At 38.8% G+C, this 22,403-nt stretch overlaps 2 protein-coding genes across 3 annotated transcripts; one reads left to right on the plus strand and one right to left on the minus strand.

Moving 5' to 3' along the window:
- The first annotated feature begins 1,924 nt into the window (after positions 1–1,924).
- Positions 1,925–9,010, plus strand: pdia6 (protein disulfide isomerase family A, member 6). 2 transcript variants are annotated; one of them, XM_014991810.2, is made up of 13 exons: positions 1,925–2,053; positions 2,343–2,484; positions 3,146–3,203; positions 3,964–4,090; positions 4,226–4,332; positions 4,419–4,546; positions 4,796–4,910; positions 5,753–5,893; positions 6,385–6,469; positions 6,609–6,681; positions 6,768–6,926; positions 7,023–7,119; positions 8,308–9,010. In XM_014991810.2, the coding sequence occupies exons 1-13, from the start codon at positions 2,035–2,037 to the stop codon at positions 8,377–8,379; spliced, it is 1,323 nt and encodes a 440-aa protein (XP_014847296.2). In that variant the 5' UTR covers positions 1,925–2,034; the 3' UTR covers positions 8,380–9,010. The 2 variants fall into 2 exon arrangements, with proteins under 2 accessions (XP_014847296.2, XP_014847297.2); XM_014991811.2 differs by having other exon boundaries at positions 4,422–4,546.
- On the minus strand, positions 8,818–21,476 carry hpcal1 (hippocalcin-like 1). The gene is made up of 4 exons (XM_014997539.2): positions 21,020–21,476; positions 13,012–13,506; positions 11,595–11,700; positions 8,818–9,544 (listed from the first exon to the last, which is right to left on the minus strand). Exons 2-4 carry the CDS (start codon positions 13,387–13,389, stop codon positions 9,447–9,449), a joined length of 582 nt encoding a protein of 193 aa, XP_014853025.1. The 5' UTR covers positions 13,390–13,506; positions 21,020–21,476; the 3' UTR covers positions 8,818–9,446.
- Positions 21,477–22,403: the final 927 nt, after the last annotated feature.

The following is a 22,403-nucleotide window of genomic DNA, read 5'->3' on the forward strand; positions in this document are numbered from 1 at the left end:
CTTCCGGTTGTGACACGATTGCTGCGTGTTTTGCTGTTTACTGTCCGGACGCAGCGCAGTGCAGCCAGGCGCTGCGGATCGCAATTTTCCTCGCTTCATGGGAAGCATTGTGAGGTGTTAGCTTGACGAAATTGCAGATGAGAACTGCAGCTTTCCATCGCAACACGAGAGCAACCTGTTGAGATGAAATATCCACAAGACTTTCTCTGTCAGACCAAAATGTGGCCGTCCTGTCATCCATACTGGGTTCGTCATCATGAAACTCTAACTGAAAGCTTCTCAGCAACAGTTTTAACAGCACTATGAAGATGAAGAGCTTTTACAGTAGGGATTTTTTTTTTACCAGTAACGCAGACCAGTGAGTCATTTGGCCTTTAACACGATAAAGATGAACTGACAGCTGATCTGATAAATTAATGTAAAGCTCATAAGAAGGACGTGAGTGAATGGATGAATCATTTATTTCAGACAAATAACACGAATAACAAACACAAATACCACACACACACACACACACACACACTCACACACACACACACACCCACACACACACACACACATGCTATGAACAATAATACATTTGTGACTTTGTCTGAGAAAAGAACGGATTACAATGGTTACAAAAATAGTGACAAATAACTATTTATTTATTTATTTATTTATTTATTTATTTATCAAACTATATTTTACAAATTAACACTTTTTTACTAGTTGAATTAAGACTTGTGTACAGTGAGTATTGGACTTTGTCTCCATCTAGTGGTCACATCGTTCCAATGCAGCTCATCTATTGTTGCACTAATCACAACCAATCAATCTGATCTGTTTTACTTATCACTTAATAGTGTGCTTTTTGTGCTTTCGTGGAGTATTTTTCCCCTTTTTTGTTTGTTTAACATTTATTGTTTTAAAATTGTTTTGTAAAGAGAAACTACATGTGTGTGAAAGTTGTGGGTTTCAAGAGCTAAACATGTTAAAAATTAAGTTAAAAAAAACAAAAAAAACTGATGAATTTATGGATGTTTTACCTTAATTTAAATGCTGTGTTTTCAGTTATTTTTCTGTTTGTTAATGTGGAATAAATGTAGTTGAGAATATTATTTTGGATCATTATTTTTAATTTAAGAGAGATTGTATTGTTTGATTTTTAAAGAAAGGTTATTACAATCAGAAGCATCTATTAACTTAAATTTGTCCCATGTGACTTGAAAAAATTTTCATTAATGTTTCCTTAAAGTAAGTAAACAAAATATGTTATTGTTTATGTGATTAGGAAAAGCAGTACTTAATTGTAAAGATCAAGAAGATGGACCGCTTTCACACATTTTTGGAGATAGTCTGAACATTGCACACCTTGTTGAACAACTTTTGATGCAATTATAGCTAGAAACTTTATATTTGCTGTGTTCCCTGCCTGCCTTGATCTTCAAGATGTTGTTTGTTCACAAATGATCAATGAACAAGCTTGTTCATTCATTAGATGATAAGCGATGGATTCTATTTGGTAACTATATTTGAATTGGTTTCACGTGATTTTATTTTGTGTTATCAAATTAAAATGAACTCAACATATAAATACACAGTACTCTTAAAACATGGAGGCTTGATTCAGAACATTATTTGCTGTCATTTTTATCCCTCTTCAAATTTATGCTCTACTTTACGTTAATCTGTCATTTAAAATCCAAACAAAATACACTAAAGTTTTGGGGTTTGATGTGTAAAAAATTGGGAAAAGTTTCCTGCTGTCATTAAATTTTAAGAATGAGTCAGCCTAGTCATATCTAACACATCCTGGTGCAGCGAAAGTATACTGCTTCCATCCTCCTCCTTTCCTTCATGAGTCTCTCCTGAAAACTACACGGCGCACGCTGATTGGTCTAATCTCACCGTCTCTGATAACGGACCAATCAGCGTGGGCCACGGTGAGATTTTTTTTTCCCCCTGTCTGCAATAGACTTGTGAGAGGGTGAGCAGCGGCGGCAGTCTGTGTGTTGTTTCAATCGAGGAGACGAGCAGAGAGAAGTTAAAACCATGAGTCCGCTTTTATTAGGTGAGTCGTAAGTTAGAGAATGTTATAATACTATTATGCTACATTAGTAACGAGGAGGAGCTAGTGTTTTAAGTATTTTAGTGCGTTTTTAGCTATTATTGTTAGCTTGCAGGGCTAACTTTCGGTGCAGCAGTAGGCCTTTTATATTTTATGTAATGATTCAAAATCATATCTGTAGCTCTGCATGAACTGTCCTCTAGCAACCTCCTGTAGTTAGTGTTTTATTTTATTTGACTTAACATAACTAGTCGCTGAGATAAACCTTCTGGTTGTTTACCTTGTGTTGTAGGAATGCTGGGCTGCTCGTTGGTCCTGTCGGTCCAAGCCATGTATTCCTCCAGTGATGATGTTATTGAGCTCACACCGTCCAACTTCAACAGGGAGGTGATCCAGAGTGACAGTCTGTGGCTGGTGGAGTTCTATGCTCCCTGGTGAGTTCATACAGATGTACGCATTCACTGATCACAGTAATGATGCGGCAGTAATAGGTTTATAAGAAATGATTTGTGGTTGGGTGACAGTCGCCTCTTTGAGGCATTTCCTTCCCTTTTAAGAATTTACATATGAATCACAGAAACAAAACAAGGCTTGTATGCAAAACTTGCTCTCAACTTTTTTAGCTGTGACGAGCACAACCCACACAAAAAGATGAGGTGAACAAGTTTTTTCATCTGAAAGAACAATACAGTATAACTGTTGAGTTGATTTCTGTCCTTTGTTGGCATTAAAAGTTTTAGAGCTTATGACCCTCAATTAAAGACGAAAACTGAGGAAGATTCAGATTTTACAGTGTTTTGATGTATGAGTCTCAGAGCAGTTCAAGGATTTATTATTTTTTTAATTCATTTTGATTGTCTATGACTGTAACAAATACAGAGGGGAAAATGTTTAGTTTTGATGAATTTATTGAATATGAAAAGAATAAGCAGATATTCAGTGTCTGCTGTTAGAGCTCACCCAAAAAACTTTGTCTGATTCCAGTCTTTTTGCTGATGCAGATTGTGCATCTCTAATTGCAGAAATCTATGGTCATTTGGTCAATCATTTGTTGTTGCTTTTTTTTTTTTCTTTTCTTCCATTTTTTTCTCGTAGGTGTGGCCACTGTCAAAATCTTGCTCCAGAGTGGAAGAAAGCAGCAACAGCCCTCAAGGTAAAAACAGAGCCGTCGCACCTCATTTTTCTTCCTTCTGCATTTATTTTGATCAGACTAGAAAAGTAGAGTTATACTGATATGTGTTGAGGAAAAAGAAGGGGCTGGGTGATTATATTTGTATCTGAAGTTTCAAAATCCCCAAACCTGCTTCTTGTTGCAGCAGAATAAAAATGTTTCGTTCCAATACCACAACGCACTCCTCATGACGGCTCGGCAGCAGAAACCTTCTTCAAAAACAAAAAGTTAATAACAATTAAGTTATTCTGTGGCAAAAGTAAAGTTATGCTGCCAAATTAACAAATGAAATTGTCAGTTTGCAGCACAGATTAACCATTCTCTTTGTTTTTATCTGCTGGATTCGGTAATGGTGAATCGACTAAGCTCCGGTTAAGTTTTCTGGCGGTTATATTTTGAGGTATAAATAGTTATGCACATCTTCTGACGGAAACGGTTTCACTAGAGAGCAAAAACGTAAATGTAAAACTCAGCTTACTCCAGTTGAAACAATGTACTCTACTATGGTAATACACCTACAAAAGAGACTAACGGATGCTAAAGATGTAGCTAAGATTATGGCTTGCAGCTCATTCTTAAGTGCTGTTTTATGTCAATACTTCTTTCTTTGTTTACCAAAAATCCTCCATGTAGATTCACATAAAATGTTCACGTTTGTCATGCAAACGTTGACGCTTTTAATTAGACTAAATGTAGTCTAATTACACTAAACAGAGCCAATGTGTCTATATCAATCTTTCAGGGTATCGTGAAGGTTGGGGCAGTAGATGCTGACCAGCACAAGTCATTGGGAGGCCAATATGGCGTCAGAGGGTTCCCCACCATCAAGGTCTTTGGAGCAAATAAAAATAAACCAGAGGAATACCAAGGTGAGTATTAGAAGTTCATTTTGTTTTGTTTTGATTTTTTTTTATTCGATGCCATCATAAAATGATTTGTGGCTGATTTAATAACCACACGTTTAAAGGTGCATAATGCAATGACTAAATCTTTGATGCCACCAGGAGGACGCAGTAGTCAGGCGATCGTCGATGGAGCAATGAACGCTTTGAGAACGCTCGTCAAAGAGAGGCTGAGCGGAAAGTCTGGTGGCTCCAGCTACAGCAAGCAGGTAAGTTAACCACTGGGAACCCGTTGAAGCATTCGCTCTCTTAACGGAAGTGATGGAAATGAAAGGTTTTTCCTTTTACTTTCCAGCAGAGTAGCGGTGGCAGCAAGAAGGACGTGGTGGAGCTCACCGACGACAACTTTGATGAGACCGTCCTGAACAGCGACGACGTGTGGCTGGTGGAGTTTTTTGCCCCCTGGTGCGGACACTGCAAGAAGTAAGTAGCTAATGGTCTCGTCGCATCAAGCAAGATAAAACCCTCTTACTATGCAACATGCAGACCTTAAATCACTCAGATTTGTCCTGCCACTAGAATAAAGCACACATTTTTAGTTACATTTTTCAAGAAGTTGTGAAATTTGTCAACTCCACAACTAGAAACCATGAGCCTTGCACAAAAATTTGATTTGAGGTGAATTTTTATTTTTTTATTTTATTTTAACGGTCACTGTGTCCTCCTCCACAGCCTGGAGCCGGAGTGGGCAGCTGCAGCCACAGCTGTTAAGGAGCAGACCAAGGGCAAAGTTCGCCTTGGGGCTGTGGACGCTACCGTACATCAGGTTGTGTCCAGCCGCTACGGGGTGAGTAAAAACTCAACGCCGGGTCATCATTTCTCCAAATGCAAAACAACCCTGATATCTGTGCAAAACTGGGCTGTGTATTCTCTACCAGTGCATCTCACTTCCAGTGGTTTTAGCTGTACATACACAGAGCTTTGGTCTGCTTGGGAAAAACAAAATGTCGGTGTGAGAAAACGGTTACCTGGTTTGCATCTTTTCTCCAAAGTTGGATGCTGAGGTTAAATATCTTTATAAAGCTGCTTAATGAGGGATTGCTTGAGTTTCACATCTATAAGGAAAAGCAGAGGGGAGACTGTGGTGTTCTGCTTTAAATACTTCAGCATCTAAAATCAAAGCCTTGGCTGTTCAGTGATCAGCTGCAGACGTTTTGGTGATTTAAGCTGTAAAATATTTTAAATGCATCATTGGAAACTAGGTGGGTGAAATATCACAAACGTAATGGAATGCTTTGATATAATATCTGGTGTTAAGCATTCACTGGATGTGTAAGTTTAGTGGGTGACACTTGTATAGAGTAATGGAGTACTGGAAAGAGAAAACTCAGGAAAATGTCTACTGTGTTCTCTAAAAGAGATGAATACATTTTGCCAGTTTGTTGGTTTTTTTCTTTTTTGTATAAAGGAAAAAACTGCTAAGATATTTAGCCAAACAGTGTATGCATTTTTAGGATTTTAGCCTTTTATATTTGGTGGCTTAAACGTCTGTCCTGAAATCCCCCTCCATGGATGTCATGGTTATATTTTTAAGCATAAACAATTGCCTTTTTGTGTTTATGTTTCCCACATCAGACAGCTGAAACTGGTATTAAAGGAATGTTTTTGTATGTTTTTTTTTTTATTTAGATCCGCGGATTTCCCACAATCAAAATTTTCCGTAAAGGGGAGGAGCCCGAGGACTACCAAGGAGGCCGAACCCGAGGGGACATCATCGAGAAGGCCATGGATCTGTTCTCTGACAACGCCCCTGCTCCTGAGCTGCTGGAGGTCAGTGTGATCATCCGCCTCCTACAAATCACTTTAGTTGGTTACTGTGGCAACAAGTATGACTGCTTCAGGTGTTGTACAATTAAAGCTAAAGGTATGACTGAAATGGAAGCTTTAATCAGTGTTCATTCCGTCCTCAAGAAGCACTGGAATGACAAAACATTGGTTTGGATTGTTAAAAAAAAATAAAGGTTTTAAGATGTCTTAAAAGGATTTACATTTTTTCCCTCCTTTTTTTTTTTTTGCTTTTAATCTCTTGATCTAAGCATGCAGCAGTCTGTCAATGTTTCTGGCTTCATATTTAAAACATTGATACTCAGAGATTTTCTGTGTATTTGTAAAATACGAAGAAATTTAATAATTTAGCAAATTTTATTTGAGAAATATTGATCTGAAAATGTGTAAAATCGCTTTTTTTTTTTTTTTTTCAAAAAATAACATTCATATGAACCCTGGTTTACTTTGAGTTTAAAATGAACTTTCTCTCTCAGATCCTTAATGAAGACGTCTTGAAGAAGACCTGTGAAGACAGTCAGCTGTGTATAATTGCCGTCCTTCCACACATCCTGGACACAGGTGCTGAAATGCGTCTTTTTTTTTTTTTTTTTTTCTTCCCCCACTCATGTTAAAACTTTGTTTCCAAATTAAATCAAAAATATAAAACGCAGATTTCAGACAGAAATCCTAATACCATTCTGCTGATGTTTCCAAACAGGCGCATCTGGTAGAAATGGTTATCTGGATGTGATGGTAAAGATGGCAGAAAAGTATAAGAAGAAGCTGTGGGGGTGAGGATTAATGCTACGGAATATTACTTTATGTCAATCAGAGTTACAGTTTTCTGATCTTTGTTGTTGTTGTTTTTTATTTCCAGTTGGCTCTGGACGGAGGCCGGCGCTCAGTTGGAGCTGGAGGCCTCTCTAGGAATCGGCGGATTCGGCTACCCGGCCATGGCCGCCATCAACGCACGCAAGATGAAATTCGCTCTCCTCAGAGGCTCCTTCAGTGAGACTGGCATTCACGAGTTCCTCAGGTAGAGGGCGCACTTTTCCTGCTTTTCTAGTTTTCTTTAGCAAAAGAAAGCAAAAGGCAGAGTAAATGGAGGACCTGGTGTCGCTGATGTTTTCAGGGAGCTTTCCGTGGGCCGAGGTTCCACCGCCACACTGGGAGGCGGAGTCATGCCAAAGATTAACGCTGTAGAAGCCTGGGATGGGAAAGACGGGCAGGTGAGTGCGGCTGCATCAGTTTTCTAATGCGAGGCACTGGTGCTCTGAAAGGAACATTATAGAGATGGAAATTTCTGTTAAGATCTTAACAGAAAATAAAGTGGGTTTCATTTATTAACATTATTTAGAATAAAACTAACATCGCGTCTTAAAAGGAGCTGTTTGAAATTGGCTTCTAATTGTGTTATCTGCAATTAGTCAACAGAATCATTAACTCAAATGTTTCAAACAAAATTCAGATTTGTTGCGAGTTTAGAGGGCTCCATACTACCGCTGCAGCGTTCACTACTAAGTACCGTTTGTTTTGAAACTGTCGGTCAGACCAAGCTGAGCAAAGTACCTGCTTTCATGTCCGATGACTTTAATCCGGTTTATTTATATAGCTCCAATTCACAACACATCATCTTGAGGCAATTTGCAAAAATATAGTCAGATTGTTAAGATTTCAAAGGTTGAAAAGGTCTCAAGTTGGTTAGCATAATGGCATTTGGATACTAAAGGAACCACAGCACTACTGCCTGCATAAAAAGCAGCTGAGGAGATGAAACACAGTGTGTTCTGATTAAAGATTAAAGCTCTGTTTGTTTGTGTTTTTTATTTTTTATTTTGTTCTGATACGTTTGCCTCACTAATTAGCTCTGAATCATCGTGTAGTAACGTGCTGACGTTAATATCTAAATAAGCTAGATAGACTCATAATACCTGTGTTTGATATGCATATCATTTAGTCTCTAATTTGACTGAACTGAAGCCTACATTTTTTTAATATTTGGCTGCATTAAATATTTTTTTAAACATGCTTAATGTTGAATTTTAAAGTCTGACTAATGTGTAAAGTCCAAATCATTACACTTAATTTGTTATGTACGTATGAGTGCAAACATTATTGCTGAACGTATAAACTAAATGGCTTTTGTGGAGAAAATTATTTACTGAAAAAAATCTGTTGCTAAATTAATCAAAGAGTATTTTTTTTTTTTTTCTAATGTACCTCAACGATTGAGTGCAGTTATTATTTAGCTCTTGCTATTTTGAACTTTACATAAAGGGAAACATTTAAACATCCCTAGTTTTTTTTTTTTTAAGTTTTCATCATGTGATTAAAAGAAAATATCCAATTCCAATAAAGCTGAATTCAGATTTGGACATAACATTCCCTTTTCTTTTTTTTCTCTCCGTCATGTTCAGCTTCCTGTGGAGGAGGAATTCGACCTCAGTGACATCGACCTGGACGAGGACTTTGACAAGGACGAGTTATGAGTCCAAACGTAAGGATCGGACCCAGACGGATTTGGGTTTGGTCTTGTCTCGTCCTGTCCCTCGCCTCCCCCTTCCTGTGGACGAATGGGAGGCCCTGCTGGCCAGTTACTGAAATACTCCAGAAAAGGCGCACGAGAGTCACCTGCAGTTTTTCACACCATCTTATCCGTCACCCAAGAGAGAGGGGAGTGTGTGTGTGTGTGTGTGTGTGTGTCATTGAGGTGAACTCATTTTCACAAACCTGCTGAATGTTTAAGGCTGAATATTTATAAAGCTGCCGTCAGCTGAAGAGAGGAGGGGGGAGGTTCATTCAAGTTTTTTGATTTTTTTTTTTTTTTTTTTTTGTCCAAATGCGACTCCCTTCTTCAGCTGCCTTCAACAATTTTAAGATGTGAACTTGTGAAAGGTGATGATTAAATCTGACTTGGCATATTTTCCTTTGTTTTAAAAAAAAAAAAAAAAAAACAACCGGTGAATGAGACTCTGGGTGGTTTGCTTCATGTCTGTCCAGGACAGGGGAGGGGGGAGAATCTGTGGGACGACTTGTGTAGATTTTCTTACACGACTTTATTTCAATTGTGTGAAAACAAAATGACATTTTTGTTACAAAAATAAAAAGGAATAAAAACAACCAGTCCCTGCCTCCTTATTCACATACAGCATGCTCACAATATCGAAAAAAAAAAAAATACAAATAACTGAGCCATGCTATATCAAGGCATACAGAGCTTCGTAAGCATCTGTTATCTTAAACCACAATAAGCTTCAGTTGAATCAAATTCTAAGTAATTTAATTAGTTTCCTTTTGCAACATAATGGTAGCCATTACACTTTAAGCTTTGAATCCAGTCAATACAAACTTATATGGCACTTAAATTAACCAAAACGGCTAAATGGGAAAGAGTTTTAGGAAAAGCACAAAAATAATACTTTCAATTAAAACAGCTCCAGAGAAAAGACACATCAATGTAAACAAGAGTGTTAGCTGAAAGCGGGAGGTAAGGAACGGTATAAAGCTGGATTTATGCGGTAGGTTTCCACATGCAGCAGAGTCGGTTTCTCTGTCCTCAGAACTGGCGGGAGGTTCCCTGATCCGACTGCAGCAGTCTGACGATGGATGGGTCGCTCTTGGCACCTTTAATGAACTCCTCCAACGACAATCTACCTGCAGAGCACAAACCGACACAAAGCGTGCTGTGAGTCAGCTAACGACCAAAAAAAAACCAAAACAAGCATCTGATCTTTCAGTGTCACAACACAATCACTTCCGTTCCAGTTACCGATACGTGTGAAATCCACAAAGTCCTTTCAAAGAACACGTCATATTTACTTGCAGAAAGCTTTGTCCAATTTCTTACATGGCAAATTTAATTCCAATCAATTTAAAAAATAGATTCAAAACACTGATTTAAGCAACAAACGCCTCATTTAAGCTTTCAAGAATATTAACTGTTTTCCTAAAACATAAAAAAAAATAACTTGTCATACTTACATTTACATACAATTTTGTTTCATCCAATCGAGGCACACAGTTCCATTTAAAATTTGAATAGTGTTTAGCAAACTTTATGTTTACATTTGTGATGTTAGGTTATAAAAAAGGTTTTTGTCCTCACATCACTACTAATCCATTTGGTTGCCATGTTGATGGCATCAAATTGTTGTTGAGGAGATTTCAGTGAACCCCAAAAAAACTGCTCTCAGCTGCAATGAGCTTTCAAAATTTGTTTTTCAACCTTCTTTAATATCCTGTTCATTGTTTATGCAGACAAGATTATTACTTGTCCTGCCTTTTAGCCATCAGCAGAGAGAAACTGGCCTCTGTGTCATGTCCTACTCATACTCAAAGGGAACGGAAAGTCACAGCTTCCTAATTAGAAGCTTCTAAAAAGGATGTTTTGTAAATTATACATAAAGGAATGTCTCGGTATCATTTATTTTAAAAGTATTATTAGGAATACCAATAAATTCACAACTTTTCCTGGCAGAATTGTTTTAGAATTTTAATTTTCTACATTATACATTTGTAGTTTATCCCCACTGGTTTAGCTGCCTTTCTATGGAGAGGAAATGGCTGAGGACATGACAAACCCATCCAGGAAACTAATACCTCTATCTCTTCCTGATTTTCCATGCTTTTGTTCCCAGTTTTCTGTATTGTGTGGAGGAAACCCCCCCTGTTCCATCAGCCTGCTTGTGAGCCGGTGTGTAGTAAAAGCACACCCAACAGAAGAGGAAGTTACTGCCATATATGGATGATGACGCCGCATCCATAATGGAACCTTCTTGAGACCTATGACTCTATGTGGCTGTAGGCGGATAATGAACTGTTTTCTTGACTACGCACATTTTTAGTGGAAATAAAATGTGCTGTGAGAACTTTTGCTACATAGATCATCTATGCAGAAAATGTGGGTGAGCTCTGTTACAGTAAATACCTCTCTGTTGAAAACAGAGCCTGTAAGCGAAGGTGTAAGTTTGCAACTTACAAAACTTTAGGTAATGCCATTAAATTAATAACTGCTCTCTGGAAACAATTTTATAGGTTGTGTAGTAACTCTAAGAGGCTTCAGCTTTGGCTCATGTTCTTTCTTCGTGTCTGAGCCAAATGAATGATGGAGTCTTATACTGCACCTGCAGTCTGATTGTGTATCGCTATCTAGACCTCCAATTCATTCACAACAGTATAACAGTACATCAATTCTTAATAATAAAGCACAAACTGACTTGATGGAGAAATAAGTATTTGCAGAAGCATTTGCAATGTAGTGGAAACTTAAATTTGAGGATGCTAATGAAACTTTTGCAAGAATCAAGATTTTTTTTTTATTGTGCAGACTGTAAAACAAACAAACAAACAAACAAACAAAAACATTCAGAGTGATGATAACAGTGAGAATCAGATTTTGGTTTAGTTGGTTTTGAAAGCTGCACTATTTTGCTAAGCAGTTTGGTAACACTAAAGTCCTAAAACTGGAAGTAAAACAAATGAAATTCAGCAAATCATTTTTTGAAACCATACTTTAAGATTTTAACTCCATGTCAGCCAATTTGCCATGTACTCTGGTCGGTGTGAAAAGAATACGTGTATCCTTCTTACAAGGCAAACAACTTATTTCCATTAGGGAGAAAATGCTGAGGAAAAATCAGTTATAGCATGCCTATAATAGACAACACATACACACACACAAACACACACATCACACCAGTCTTACCATCATTGTCAATGTCCATCTGTCTGAAAATCTTATCCGTTCTTTTCTCTGGCGTCGACTCGTCCTCTGGCATCTTCATTACTGATGACACCATCTTGTAAATAGCCTGCAGATTAACATAATTGGGATTGCAGTTATGTATATGAGGACTTTTCTAATTATATCTGTTGCTGCAGAGTTAAGTGGGGAAAATATCTATTCTTATGTGAGATTAACCTTACGCTTGCTGATGCTCAAACCTGTTTATTAAAATTCAACAATAACAATAAGACTTTCCATTTTTCAAGGTTTGGAACATTCAGCATCTCAGCTGGATAGATTAAACGAAAAATTATTTAGGAAAAAGGCAACAAAACTTTAATAAAGGAATAATATTGAATACAAGAATCTATTATAATTTTACAGTACATCATTAAGGTCATATATCTGCATTAAAAACATGGCAGGCTCCTGACCGAAAAATTACCTAGACAACGATGCCAGCACGTTTCCCTAAGAGCACGAGTATGCACTTCAGCATCATATATGGTAGTGACATACAAGGCTAGTTTTACGAGGTCATTCGTTTTCTATCCTGTGAAACTACCAGGCCAAAGAAAAACTGTTTCCCCCCAAAGCCTGGTAAACCTGTACTTGGTAGATAGAGGTTTGTAGAGAATGGGAAGGGCATTCAGTCTTCCCAATAGAAAGCTAGTGTTTTCTATTAACCCTATTTGTAAGAGATTAAAATGCGATAGATTTACTGCAAGCCATTACAAAGCGGAGCACACAAGCACCAGATGATCTGTCAGTTGCCTCGTAAACGTGCGATATTTCTCGCTTGCTTGTGCAGTCAGTGCTCTGACCCTTACATGTCTTGTGGCAAACTACAAGCAAGACTTCTTAAGGCTTTCCTTCAAAAATAGATTTCTTCTTGCCACTTTAGAATAAAAGTCAAATTTGCGTATTGCACGGTTATTAAATGTAACAGGCAAATGAATTCCCCTTCCTGAGCTTTTTGTAATCTGATAAAATATGAAACGTTAAAAAGGGACACTAACATTATAAAGTGAAGAAGCTGTGAAAGTTATTGGTTTTAGATTGATTCCAGAAAAGGCTTTTTCCCCCTTGATCTTCTTCACATTCTTAGAAACCCTTCCTGCAAGCTGCAGGCTGTAACAAAGGAGGAGTAAGCTGTGAGTCTCTCTCAGCATCAGTGGAAATGATTTCATTAAAACACCTTAGATATTAGAAAAGCACACAACAACCAACCAAGAAGCGATTAAAGGTTTAAGGTAACTGATACTAAAGAACCAATTGGTTCTGACAGCCTCTATTGTCTTTTCTCATTTGTGGATGTAAAACCTTTCCTGCCTCTTCATGTAATCTGACACATTTAACACACGATCAATTATAATGCAGAACACGTTATCCTCACCTGAACTATCTCGAGCATTTCCGCCCGACTGATGTAACCATTCCCGTCCAGATCATACATGCTGAAGGCCCAGCGCAGCTTCTGCTCCAGTCCGCCGCGCGATGTCACACTCAAAGCTATGATGAACTCCCGGAAGTCAATGGTGGCGTCGCCGTTTGTGTCAAAGGTGCGGAACACGTGCTCCGCGAACTTCGAGGCGTCGCCGTACGGGAAGAAGTTGGCGTAGATCTTCTTGAACTCCTCCACGGTCAGGTGGCCGGTGGGACAGTCCTTCAGGAAGCCTCGGTACCACTCCTGAAGCTCGTGGTCGGTGAACTCCGTGTTCTCCCTCAGGTCGTTCAGGACCTCGGGTCGCAGTTTACTGTTCTGCTTCCCCATGATGCAACGCTCCGAGGCGGACGGCCGAGCTGGCGTTTCTACCTTCTCTTGTCGGTATCTCTTACTCGAACCGCACTACTGCTCCCCACGTCGAAGGCTGCTCCGCTTCCTCTGCCCCTGCAGGGGACCAACAAACCTCATTAACAACCTTGTGTGAATTTCATAAATGATTCATTGGACCAATTATTCTTCTCAGTTTTCAACAGTGTTTCATTCTCAAACATGTGCTAGTGATTCTTCTCAATCAAGCAGATGAAGAAAAGGTGGATTGTTCCAACACCAAAACACCAGGGATTTCAACAATGTTGTCATTGTTGAAAGTATTCTGCGTATGTTTGGGAGAGAATAAGTGAGTGTGTGTGTGTGTGTGTGTGTGTGTGTGTGTGTGTGTGCGTGTGTGTGTGTGTGTGTGTGTGTGTGTGGTGAGGGTTAATTTGTTAGCCTTGCCCTCCACTGGAAAGGGGACAAGCATCCTGGGGGTGCATTGTAAATCTTAATAAAGCAACTTTGTAAAAGGTCAGGTTGACACAGACTGCAGTAGCTGAGAGAGAACCAGACGTTCACCTCGATAACAATCACCTCTATCCTGGGAAAATGGGTAATCTAATTTAATTTAAGCAGGTGGAATTTATTTACTGAATAAAAAGCAGACACAAACGATGGCTAAAAAGCATCTGGCCACCTGGGCCTATTCACCTCTGGTCTCTGTGGTTTGTCCAAATTCAGCTCCCATGGTTACAGTATACTCTGCAAAAACAGTTTATTCATGTATGCAGGGGGCATTGGTGGTTGGGTGACATGATAAGACGCACTAATACCGCGCATCCAGAACAAAATCAAATTTTTGAAAGCGACACCTTGCATGATGATGTAAAGATAAAGGTTTGTTTTGGTAAGCAAACACAAAAAACGGTAATCTGGCGAGAGAAATTTGTGAAGGCGGATTTGTTTTTATTCCATATATAAGGGAATTGACTTTGTGTTATCAAACAAGAACAAAAGATGATGGCAGCTTTGAATCTGACCTCGAAAGCAACATACCAAAGAATGGTCAGAAAACCTTTTGAATACAGACAATTTTTACATAGTCATGTTTCAAGCACAAACTCGAGTGTTCCTGCTCTTCTCACCTCTGAGTGTAAGAGCAGGACCAAATTTTAAACATTTTAAATTTCTGATGATGGGTTAAACAGAGATATTTAGCCTATTTAAATAAACCAACCCCGCTTTAAACTTCTCTACAATGTTATCCTGGACCTGTCTTTTTTATTCCTTTGCTCTCTCTTAGTGAATATGCTCAGTAGTTTTTACAAAATTGGATTTCAACCAAAATTAAAAATAAACACCTGTGGACTCTTTCCAGATTATTTTTACTAGTTATGTAACGTCTTGTTGCAATGCATTGGTAAGACAATTTCACATTTTTAAAATGTGTATTTTAACAAAGATGATTATTTCCATTCTGCCTTGCAAATATACTATAATATGTAATGGTCCATCATATTTCATAAAATACATAGAAATTGGTGGCTGTAACATGGCAAAGGGCTAATAGTATATAAAGGCACTTTTTGATTACTTGTAAAAAAAAAAAAAAAGTTAATGTTTCCATGATAGATAGAACGGATTAGTAAAAACACAAAACTTCCAAGTAAAATTTAAGCAAATGGCATTTCTGCTAAAGTGTGGAGGCAAAACTTGATAAAACTGAGCTAATTTTTTACTTGTATCTGTTTAAGTGTGAGTGGGAAGGATGGAAAACAGAGGTGTGTGGGTGTAGGGAAGAATGGAAAAAGTATGACACATAGAAGAAAGACTATTTCCAGCTGTACAGTATGAGTCGCTTTGCTAATACCAGAGGTTCTATTACATAATAACCTTTCTATATAACACCTCCACTTCTCCCTACTCCCTCTAATGATTTTTTTTTTTTTTTTTGCTGAAAGATATTAGATCTCAGCGCTCCGCTCTTCGCTGCCAGCAGACTGATTCTTTTTGAAGAACAGATGAAGACGGTGTGAATGTGAATGCACACAGGCGCTGTCATTTCTTTTAATTGTCTCACAAGTTTAATTTCCTGCGCTTCTATGAAGCAGAGTCACGATGTGACGAGAGAAGCAGATGTGAGAATTTGATCTCAACAATGCAGGAGGGGCTCTTGAAAGAAAAAGGAATAGATAAGCACGGTCGCAAAGTGTAGCAGCTTCGATTTAATGCATATGTCTCAGTTTTTAAGGCCTTTTTTGCTAGAAAAAAATATCTCCTCATACCCTAGTTTTTTCTTATTTTTTTAAGACTTGGACTGCTTATTGTTACCAATGTAAACAAAGGTTTTCCTACCTGAATTGACCATCCTTGTGGTCAATTCAGTTTAATTAGATGCTAGTAAAAGTGTTGTTGTAACCATAAAGACCTTGAGCAGACAGTTACTGTTGATTCAAAAGTTGTTCTGAAATCCTACTGAGCGACAAAGCAAATTTTGGTTTATGATTTTTGTTTGATAACTAAACCAAGTTTTAAAAATATGATTAGACATCAATGTTTGAATTTTACTTTCTTTTTTTTTTTCATATCACTGAATGTTGCCCCTATTGTTTGTTCCTGCTTTATTATCAACCTTCTTCAGTTCACAATGGAAGTTTATGAAAATGTTTTTTTTTTTCCTTTTAGGAAGATTATGATAAAGCAAAAATTAACAAGCTTATAAAAATAATCCTCAGTGCTCATTATTTTAACGTGTGTTAATTTTTGAATGCTTAACTTAGCGTTAAGTCGAGAAGAACTGAACACCGACTCAGTGATTCTGACTTGCGAACATAATGTCATTTCCTTCAATTTGTTGTTATCTAGACTGCGGCATTAATAATGCACTAGCCTGCGAGCCTGACCGTATGACTTCCTCTCGCACATGCAACAGGATGAGGAAGTGGCAGAGAGTGGACTTTTCCAAGACAGCTCAGTGTGCAGGCTGAGCAGAAACAGACATAAATATGGGCGTTGCTGTTTATCCCCACAAAGCCACATGAAGCCCAGCAGGGTCCAAACTGGAAAACTGAAGTGTTTTACAGATACCATGTTCGGAAATTAAACATTAACTTCCCAAAGTACATCCTCATTGAAAAAGGGGTGTACTGTAGCAAAAATAATCCTAGGCAAACAACTTAATATATTATTCTAAGTCCCCGGCTCTTGCTTTTCTTTTTTTAACCTCCAGCAGGGGCGGTTAGTTCCTTCTGCTTATAATTTGACATATGCTCCTCTGTTTTTGCTCTTACAGAGAAATGAAACAGAAAAGGCTGATAGACGCAGACACTGTCCTCAAGACATCCTTTTTGCAGATGAAATTGTATGCTCACTGTCATGGAAAACCGAACATTCAGAGTTTGTGACCGGTCCTTGATACACAGCAGCCCCTGGAGATTGCCTTTCTACGCCCCATGTTTGCAATTCTCCTCAATTACACAGCAACAGCCTCCCTGTCCCCAACTCCCCCAGCCCCATCTCTGGTCTGCATGGTCCACTATTTCCACTGGTTTGCCTTGCCTAATGAGACTGCTTCACACAAGCTCCAGAGCAGCATTTGCCCCCTCCACCCCTTCCAAAAGCCCTGTGTAGGCTTCCTGTAAACCCCTGGCCATTTTTTTTTACTGCCGTTTTCCGTTTTTAGGCTCAGCTTGTTTTCTGTTTTAAGCTTTATGCACAAGGATAGAGGGAAAAAAAGTGACCTAAAAGAGAGATGAGTGATGATTCTAAATATATATAAACTGTCTGATATGATTTGCTCTGTGTTTAAATAACACTGAGTGTTTTGGAAGTGAGAGGATAAACGGGCTTTTTAATGTTCAAGCAGATCTCTTCTTCACACAATGTAATGCTTTAATTGTTTTCAGTGGAGAAAAAGACTGGGCTGTAAGTAAGCCACTTGGACCATCTTACCGCAATGTGCAGAGAGTGATTTGGCGTTGTCTCGGGGACATTTGCAGGGCCCAATGTTTACGAGGATCTGGTTCACGTATTCACATTTTAATAAGCCGTGACTTATTAGTTTTTCAAGAACAATCTAAAACACGACTTAATCAGTTAATAGCTTTTTCCCCATTTCACATTGTTTCTGAACTCTTCGTGCTTTGCTAGAGCAGGGGCGCAACACGTCGATCGCGGAAGGTTTTGAGTGACAAACTGAACGCCGCCAGGACGCACGTCCTCTTCCGACTCCTAATCAAAACGTTCGTAACTTTATTAAAGAACAACAGAAAAAAAAAAAATCAACAAAACGTGTTGATTTTTCAATAAAACCCAACAACAATAATGATCTCAGTGATTATTGTTTCAACAAGGTGTTGCGCAATTCTGTGCGTTTTGGTTCATTACCATAATAACTAGCAGAGCAGGAGTTTAAAATTAATCAACCACCGCTGTCTTTGGGGAGCTCTTACTAATAATCATAAAAATAAATATCAATCCTGAAAACCTAATATCGTAACGGACTGAATGTTATGTTTTTAATGTAGTCCCTGCTCGGCTCGTTGCAATGGCTGTGCTTCACCCAGCTAAAAGGGTTGTTTTACCTTTGTTTACCTCTGCTGTGGCGCTTTACGATGTAGTTTCTGAACGACAAACTTGGACTAATTATCTCGTTCTTTGTGAGTATACGTCATTCACAACAAACAAATGGCTTCTACCGCGATAATTATGTGAAATTAAATTAATTGTCTATGTAACCCAGTCCATGTGAAATGACACCTCGCTGTTCCTTAGACTCTGCGTTTTGTTGTCTTTAAGGGTTCTTGTCGGAAGGAAACTCGAGGCAGGAATCGGACACACACGGTTCAGACAATTTATTCGGACCGACAGCGCAGCGGCTTTGCCTTCAGAATTCACAGCAAATACTGCGTGTCAACATAAGTCTCATTAACGCAGTTATTTTTCTTATTTACAGATACAGCATATATTTAAAAAGAAGAAACAGACAAAATGATACGAAACTAACTACTTGGACATGATAAGTAGCATTTGGCTACAGCTGGCAGTGTAGGTTACCTTCAGAATTCACAGCAAACACTGACCGTTGTAGCGCCAGCGCACAGTAACAGACGCCAAGTACGGCGTTCTTCAAGGGACACACTTTACCAACTGCCACAACCCAAAGAACAAATCTAACATTTTGGTGACATGCGGTGACACATTTAAAGCACTGTCCTACATCTAATTTAAAAAAAAAATAGTTTGGTGCTCTCTGGCATCTTGCTTTGAGCTCAGAGCCTGAGAGCGTTTTCCTCTATCAAACTTTTTTTTTTTGTGCCTCTTATTTAGTGGAAATATTGATGTTGATGAGACTTTCTCCAAAATGACCTTGTTCAACCTTTAGAGCTCCACTGTTGAAAATGAGGCTCTAACATTCACAAATGACATTGAAATAAAATCCAGTCCAACATCTGGTTTGAGGTGATTCCTCTAGAACCTGTTGGAGGAAATATATCCCAACTTCAGAAGATGTGCTTTAACCTAACAGGGCTCTGTGGTTCCTCCTATCAGTATGAGAGTCAGGGTGAGGAGGCGCCATGTCAGGAAGATGAAGTGGAAGCTGCAGGATCTTCAGAACAAACATGATGCTAGGCTACTGATTATCCCTCTAGCTGGACACAGGATCAATAGAACCAGTTTAAAAGCTAAAATAAATGGTTACATGCCAGACATGGAAAACTGGGATGCACTCCATGCCATGATGTTCAGAATTTAGGTCTCATGGCATCTCAAGGTGTTAACATTGCCAGTCAATAGGCTGAGGGAAATACAGCTCCATTTTGTAGCAATTCAAGAGCTACCCAGCTTTTATCGCTTTGCAAAAAAATTAAACGGCACAGAAACTCCAAAGCACACAAAGAAGCACGCATGGCTCTAATGTGTTTAGAAAACTCTCGATTTAGGCAAAGCTTTCTGACCATTTTTTTTAAAGAAGACTAAAAATATGAACGAATGTGAAGCACAGACCATATTGTATTCATGTTTTGTGTGGATGAACAAAAGTTCATCTTGAACTATTTCTGGCTCCTGCAGTCAATACTGCAGCAGGTGGGTGAATAGCCAGAACATAAGGAAGAAAATGAGAAAACCGAGCCTCCGGAAAATTCTCGCTTCCAGCCCAGCCTCTCTTTACCCGTGTCAGTGAAAATCGGGCAGCGGATCAGGATGATGTCCCCTGACACACACCGGTAGTCAAGGCAACAGAATAGTAAAACCAAATACGGTACATTAGGACTAAAGAAAACAAAGCACGTTTTCAGCAAGTGCTTTTAAAATGTTCAACTTTAAGAGCTGCCAAGTTGGAAGCAGATACTTTTTGTTCTGCTTCCATTTGCTTCAGTTTTGTCTTTTTTTCCCCCCTTTATTAAAACTAACATTTTAGGCATTTTTAGGCAAATAGCTAATGTTTAAAATGCCAAATGAATACATTTTGAATGTATTGATTTCATAAACATCTGAATGTATGAAACTTAAATTTTAGTTTGTAAATTTCAACATTTCAAGCAAGATTTAACCTGTTCAGTAGAAATGTCCATGGGAGTTCACAGGGAAAGCAGCAACCAGGTTGTGCTCATCGAGTGCACCGATTCCTTCGTGTGGATTCAGGTCATCAGGAGGTGTGACCAACTCTATTATGGCAGCTGGAGCATCCAGTTGTGTGTTAATACAATTACAATGTGAAAAGACATCAACAATGACCTTCGAGAAGTACCTAATCTGGGAAGGGTTTCAAGACTTTTTCTAAACAATGCCATGCCCATCATTTTAGTTGTCTGGAAGATGAATCCTCTTTTGAAAAAGAGGACAGCACAACTTAGGTTTCCAAAGTTGCATTTGGGGAAATAATAAGGAATAACAAGACTTCATTATGTCCATAGTGGCAGCTGTGTGTTTTTTGCAAAGCCCTCTGCAAAACTGTGGGGGTTTCGCAGCACGGAGGTGGATACGTCATGGTTTGGGCTTGTCTTGCAACCCAACAACATGGGCACCTTGTAGTTATTAAGCTGACCATAAACTTTCTCTATATACCAAATATTTTTGGGAGTCAACTGTGAGGCCATCTGTTAACAGCGGGAGCTTGGCCAAAATCAGGTCATGTAGCCAGAAAAGCAATCCTGAGGTCAGAAAGCCGAGAAACGGAAAGTCCTGTAGAAAAAATGACAACTTAAAGCCACTGATGCTGGTAAATAGCAGATCTATTTAAGCTGGGTGCACGTTGATTTATTAGACACAAAGAAGTGTCTGCAAGCATAATATATATTTTTACCATTTCACTATAATAAAAAAAAGATGGAACTAGTGAAGCCATGTTGTTGTTTTTTGTCAAACTGTATTATTACTGTTACTCAAATTATTTTTTATTGTTCACTAATTAAAAAAAAATGCGTGGTTGTGTCAAAATTTGGGATGAACTCTCCTCTGTGACATCTAGTGTCTTAAACTTTTCAGAGGAGGTGTGATGTGTGAGAGTCCAGAATGGGTGTTGTCCGTCTGTAAAACCCGCCTCTGTCGGGTCTTGGCTTGCATCAGAAGTCCAACTGACCAGACTGTGACACACTGGACGTTACAGTAGAAAAATAATACAGTAAACTCAACTAAAACTTACCTCTGTACAGGTTTGGCTCCTGGTTAGAAAACTGTCCACTTTATTCAGCTCCACTTTCCCACTTTATTCCGTTCCAGGCAGCCTAACTTATACGCGTCAACTTATAGCGGTTTAAAGAAAAAGCAAAAAGCCAAAAATACACGATGCTCCACTGAGTCTGAGCGGCCTCAGGTGAAAGTGAGAAAGAAAAGCCGTATTTGAGCTGCATGGACTTACACGTCTCTGTTTAAGCTCGGCCTCAGCAGTTTGAAGTGGCTTTATCATTTAGTGGAAGATGTGGCACACACACAGCTCGGTTTTCATCCGACTCCACCAAATCAACTCAAAAGGGGGGCTTTTTTTTCTTTCAGAAAACAATTAAAACCGACTCCCAACGGCTGCTGAAACTGTGTAAATATTTTACAACTCATAGAAGCCTTATAAAACAGCAAAGAGAGAAAAACTCCTGCTCGAAGCCCATCGTATATGGAGGGGGAAATATTTACAGTTTCTCGATGTTGCTCCTCGACGCCCCCGCGCGCTGAATGGATCCGGCCAGACTCGCTGCTTCCACACCACCAGAAACACACACTGTGGAAAAATATCTCTGAGGACTATTATTAGCGCAATATCTAAAATAAACTGTACGCATTTCAGGGCAAAATCGTGACAGTTACGCAAACGTAGCACAAGTGCACCAAAGATGCGAGTTATGGGAATATGTTCTTCACTTATCGCTCTGTCTGTTCAGTTCTGTCAGAAGTTGTGGGAAGTTGACAATATACAGCATATTTGATAACCAGTTCCTACTTTTCAAACATTTACAATCAGCTTCTCATATTTTATCAGACATGTCCATCTCCATAAATTGATGTGTCACATAACAGTAAACTTATTTCAGAAGTTCAGTTCAAAAAGTGGAACTCATGCAGATGATTACACATGAAGTGCTATATTTCAAGCTCTAATTTCTCTTAGCGTGTAGTCGAGGAAAACCTAGAGTTTATTTTGTCAGAAATTTTAAGTATTTGGAATAAGAAGTCAATGACAATGTTAGTTTAATAAATAAATGTGATATTATGGACTACACTGACTTCACAGCCATACATTGCACAGTCCATGCTTGTTTCTATGAATATCAAAGGAAAATTTAGTGGAAGAAAAAAGTCTGGTAAAAAAAAAATTAAATGCACAAACAGGAGGGATGAAAACAGCCTTGGTGGGGTTGTGAAGCAAAGTCATTGCTGACTCTGAGACTTCAGCTGAAAAGTCAGAGCTGCAGTAGCCTTCACACACACATTTCTGCTTTTAAACCACTCCTAAACCAGGGACAACATCAGAAACATCTCATTACGGCCAAAGAGAGAAATGGCTCGACTTTTTCTCAATGATCGAATGTCCTCCT

Source organism: Poecilia mexicana, unplaced genomic scaffold (genome assembly GCF_051168715.1).
Source record: "Poecilia mexicana isolate PSO_F unplaced genomic scaffold, ASM5116871v1 scaffold_21, whole genome shotgun sequence".
NCBI classification, from domain to species: Eukaryota; Metazoa; Chordata; class Actinopteri; order Cyprinodontiformes; family Poeciliidae; genus Poecilia; species Poecilia mexicana.

Coding starts and splice junctions, on each gene's coding strand:
- pdia6 (XM_014991810.2), top strand. Junction 6,470..6,608: donor TCCACACATCCTGGACACAG/GTGCTGAAATGC, acceptor GTTTCCAAACAG/GCGCATCTGGTAGAAATGGT. Junction 7,120..8,307: donor GGGATGGGAAAGACGGGCAG/GTGAGTGCGGCT, acceptor CGTCATGTTCAG/CTTCCTGTGGAGGAGGAATT.
- hpcal1 (XM_014997539.2), bottom strand. CDS start 13,389: ATGGGGAAGCAGAACAGTAAACTGCGACCCGAGGTCCTGAACGACCTG. Junction 11,701..13,011: donor AAATGCTCGAGATAGTTCAG/GTGAGGATAACG, acceptor GTTAATCTGCAG/GCTATTTACAAGATGGTGTC. Junction 9,545..11,594: donor GATGGACATTGACAATGATG/GTAAGACTGGTG, acceptor TGTGCTCTGCAG/GTAGATTGTCGTTGGAGGAG.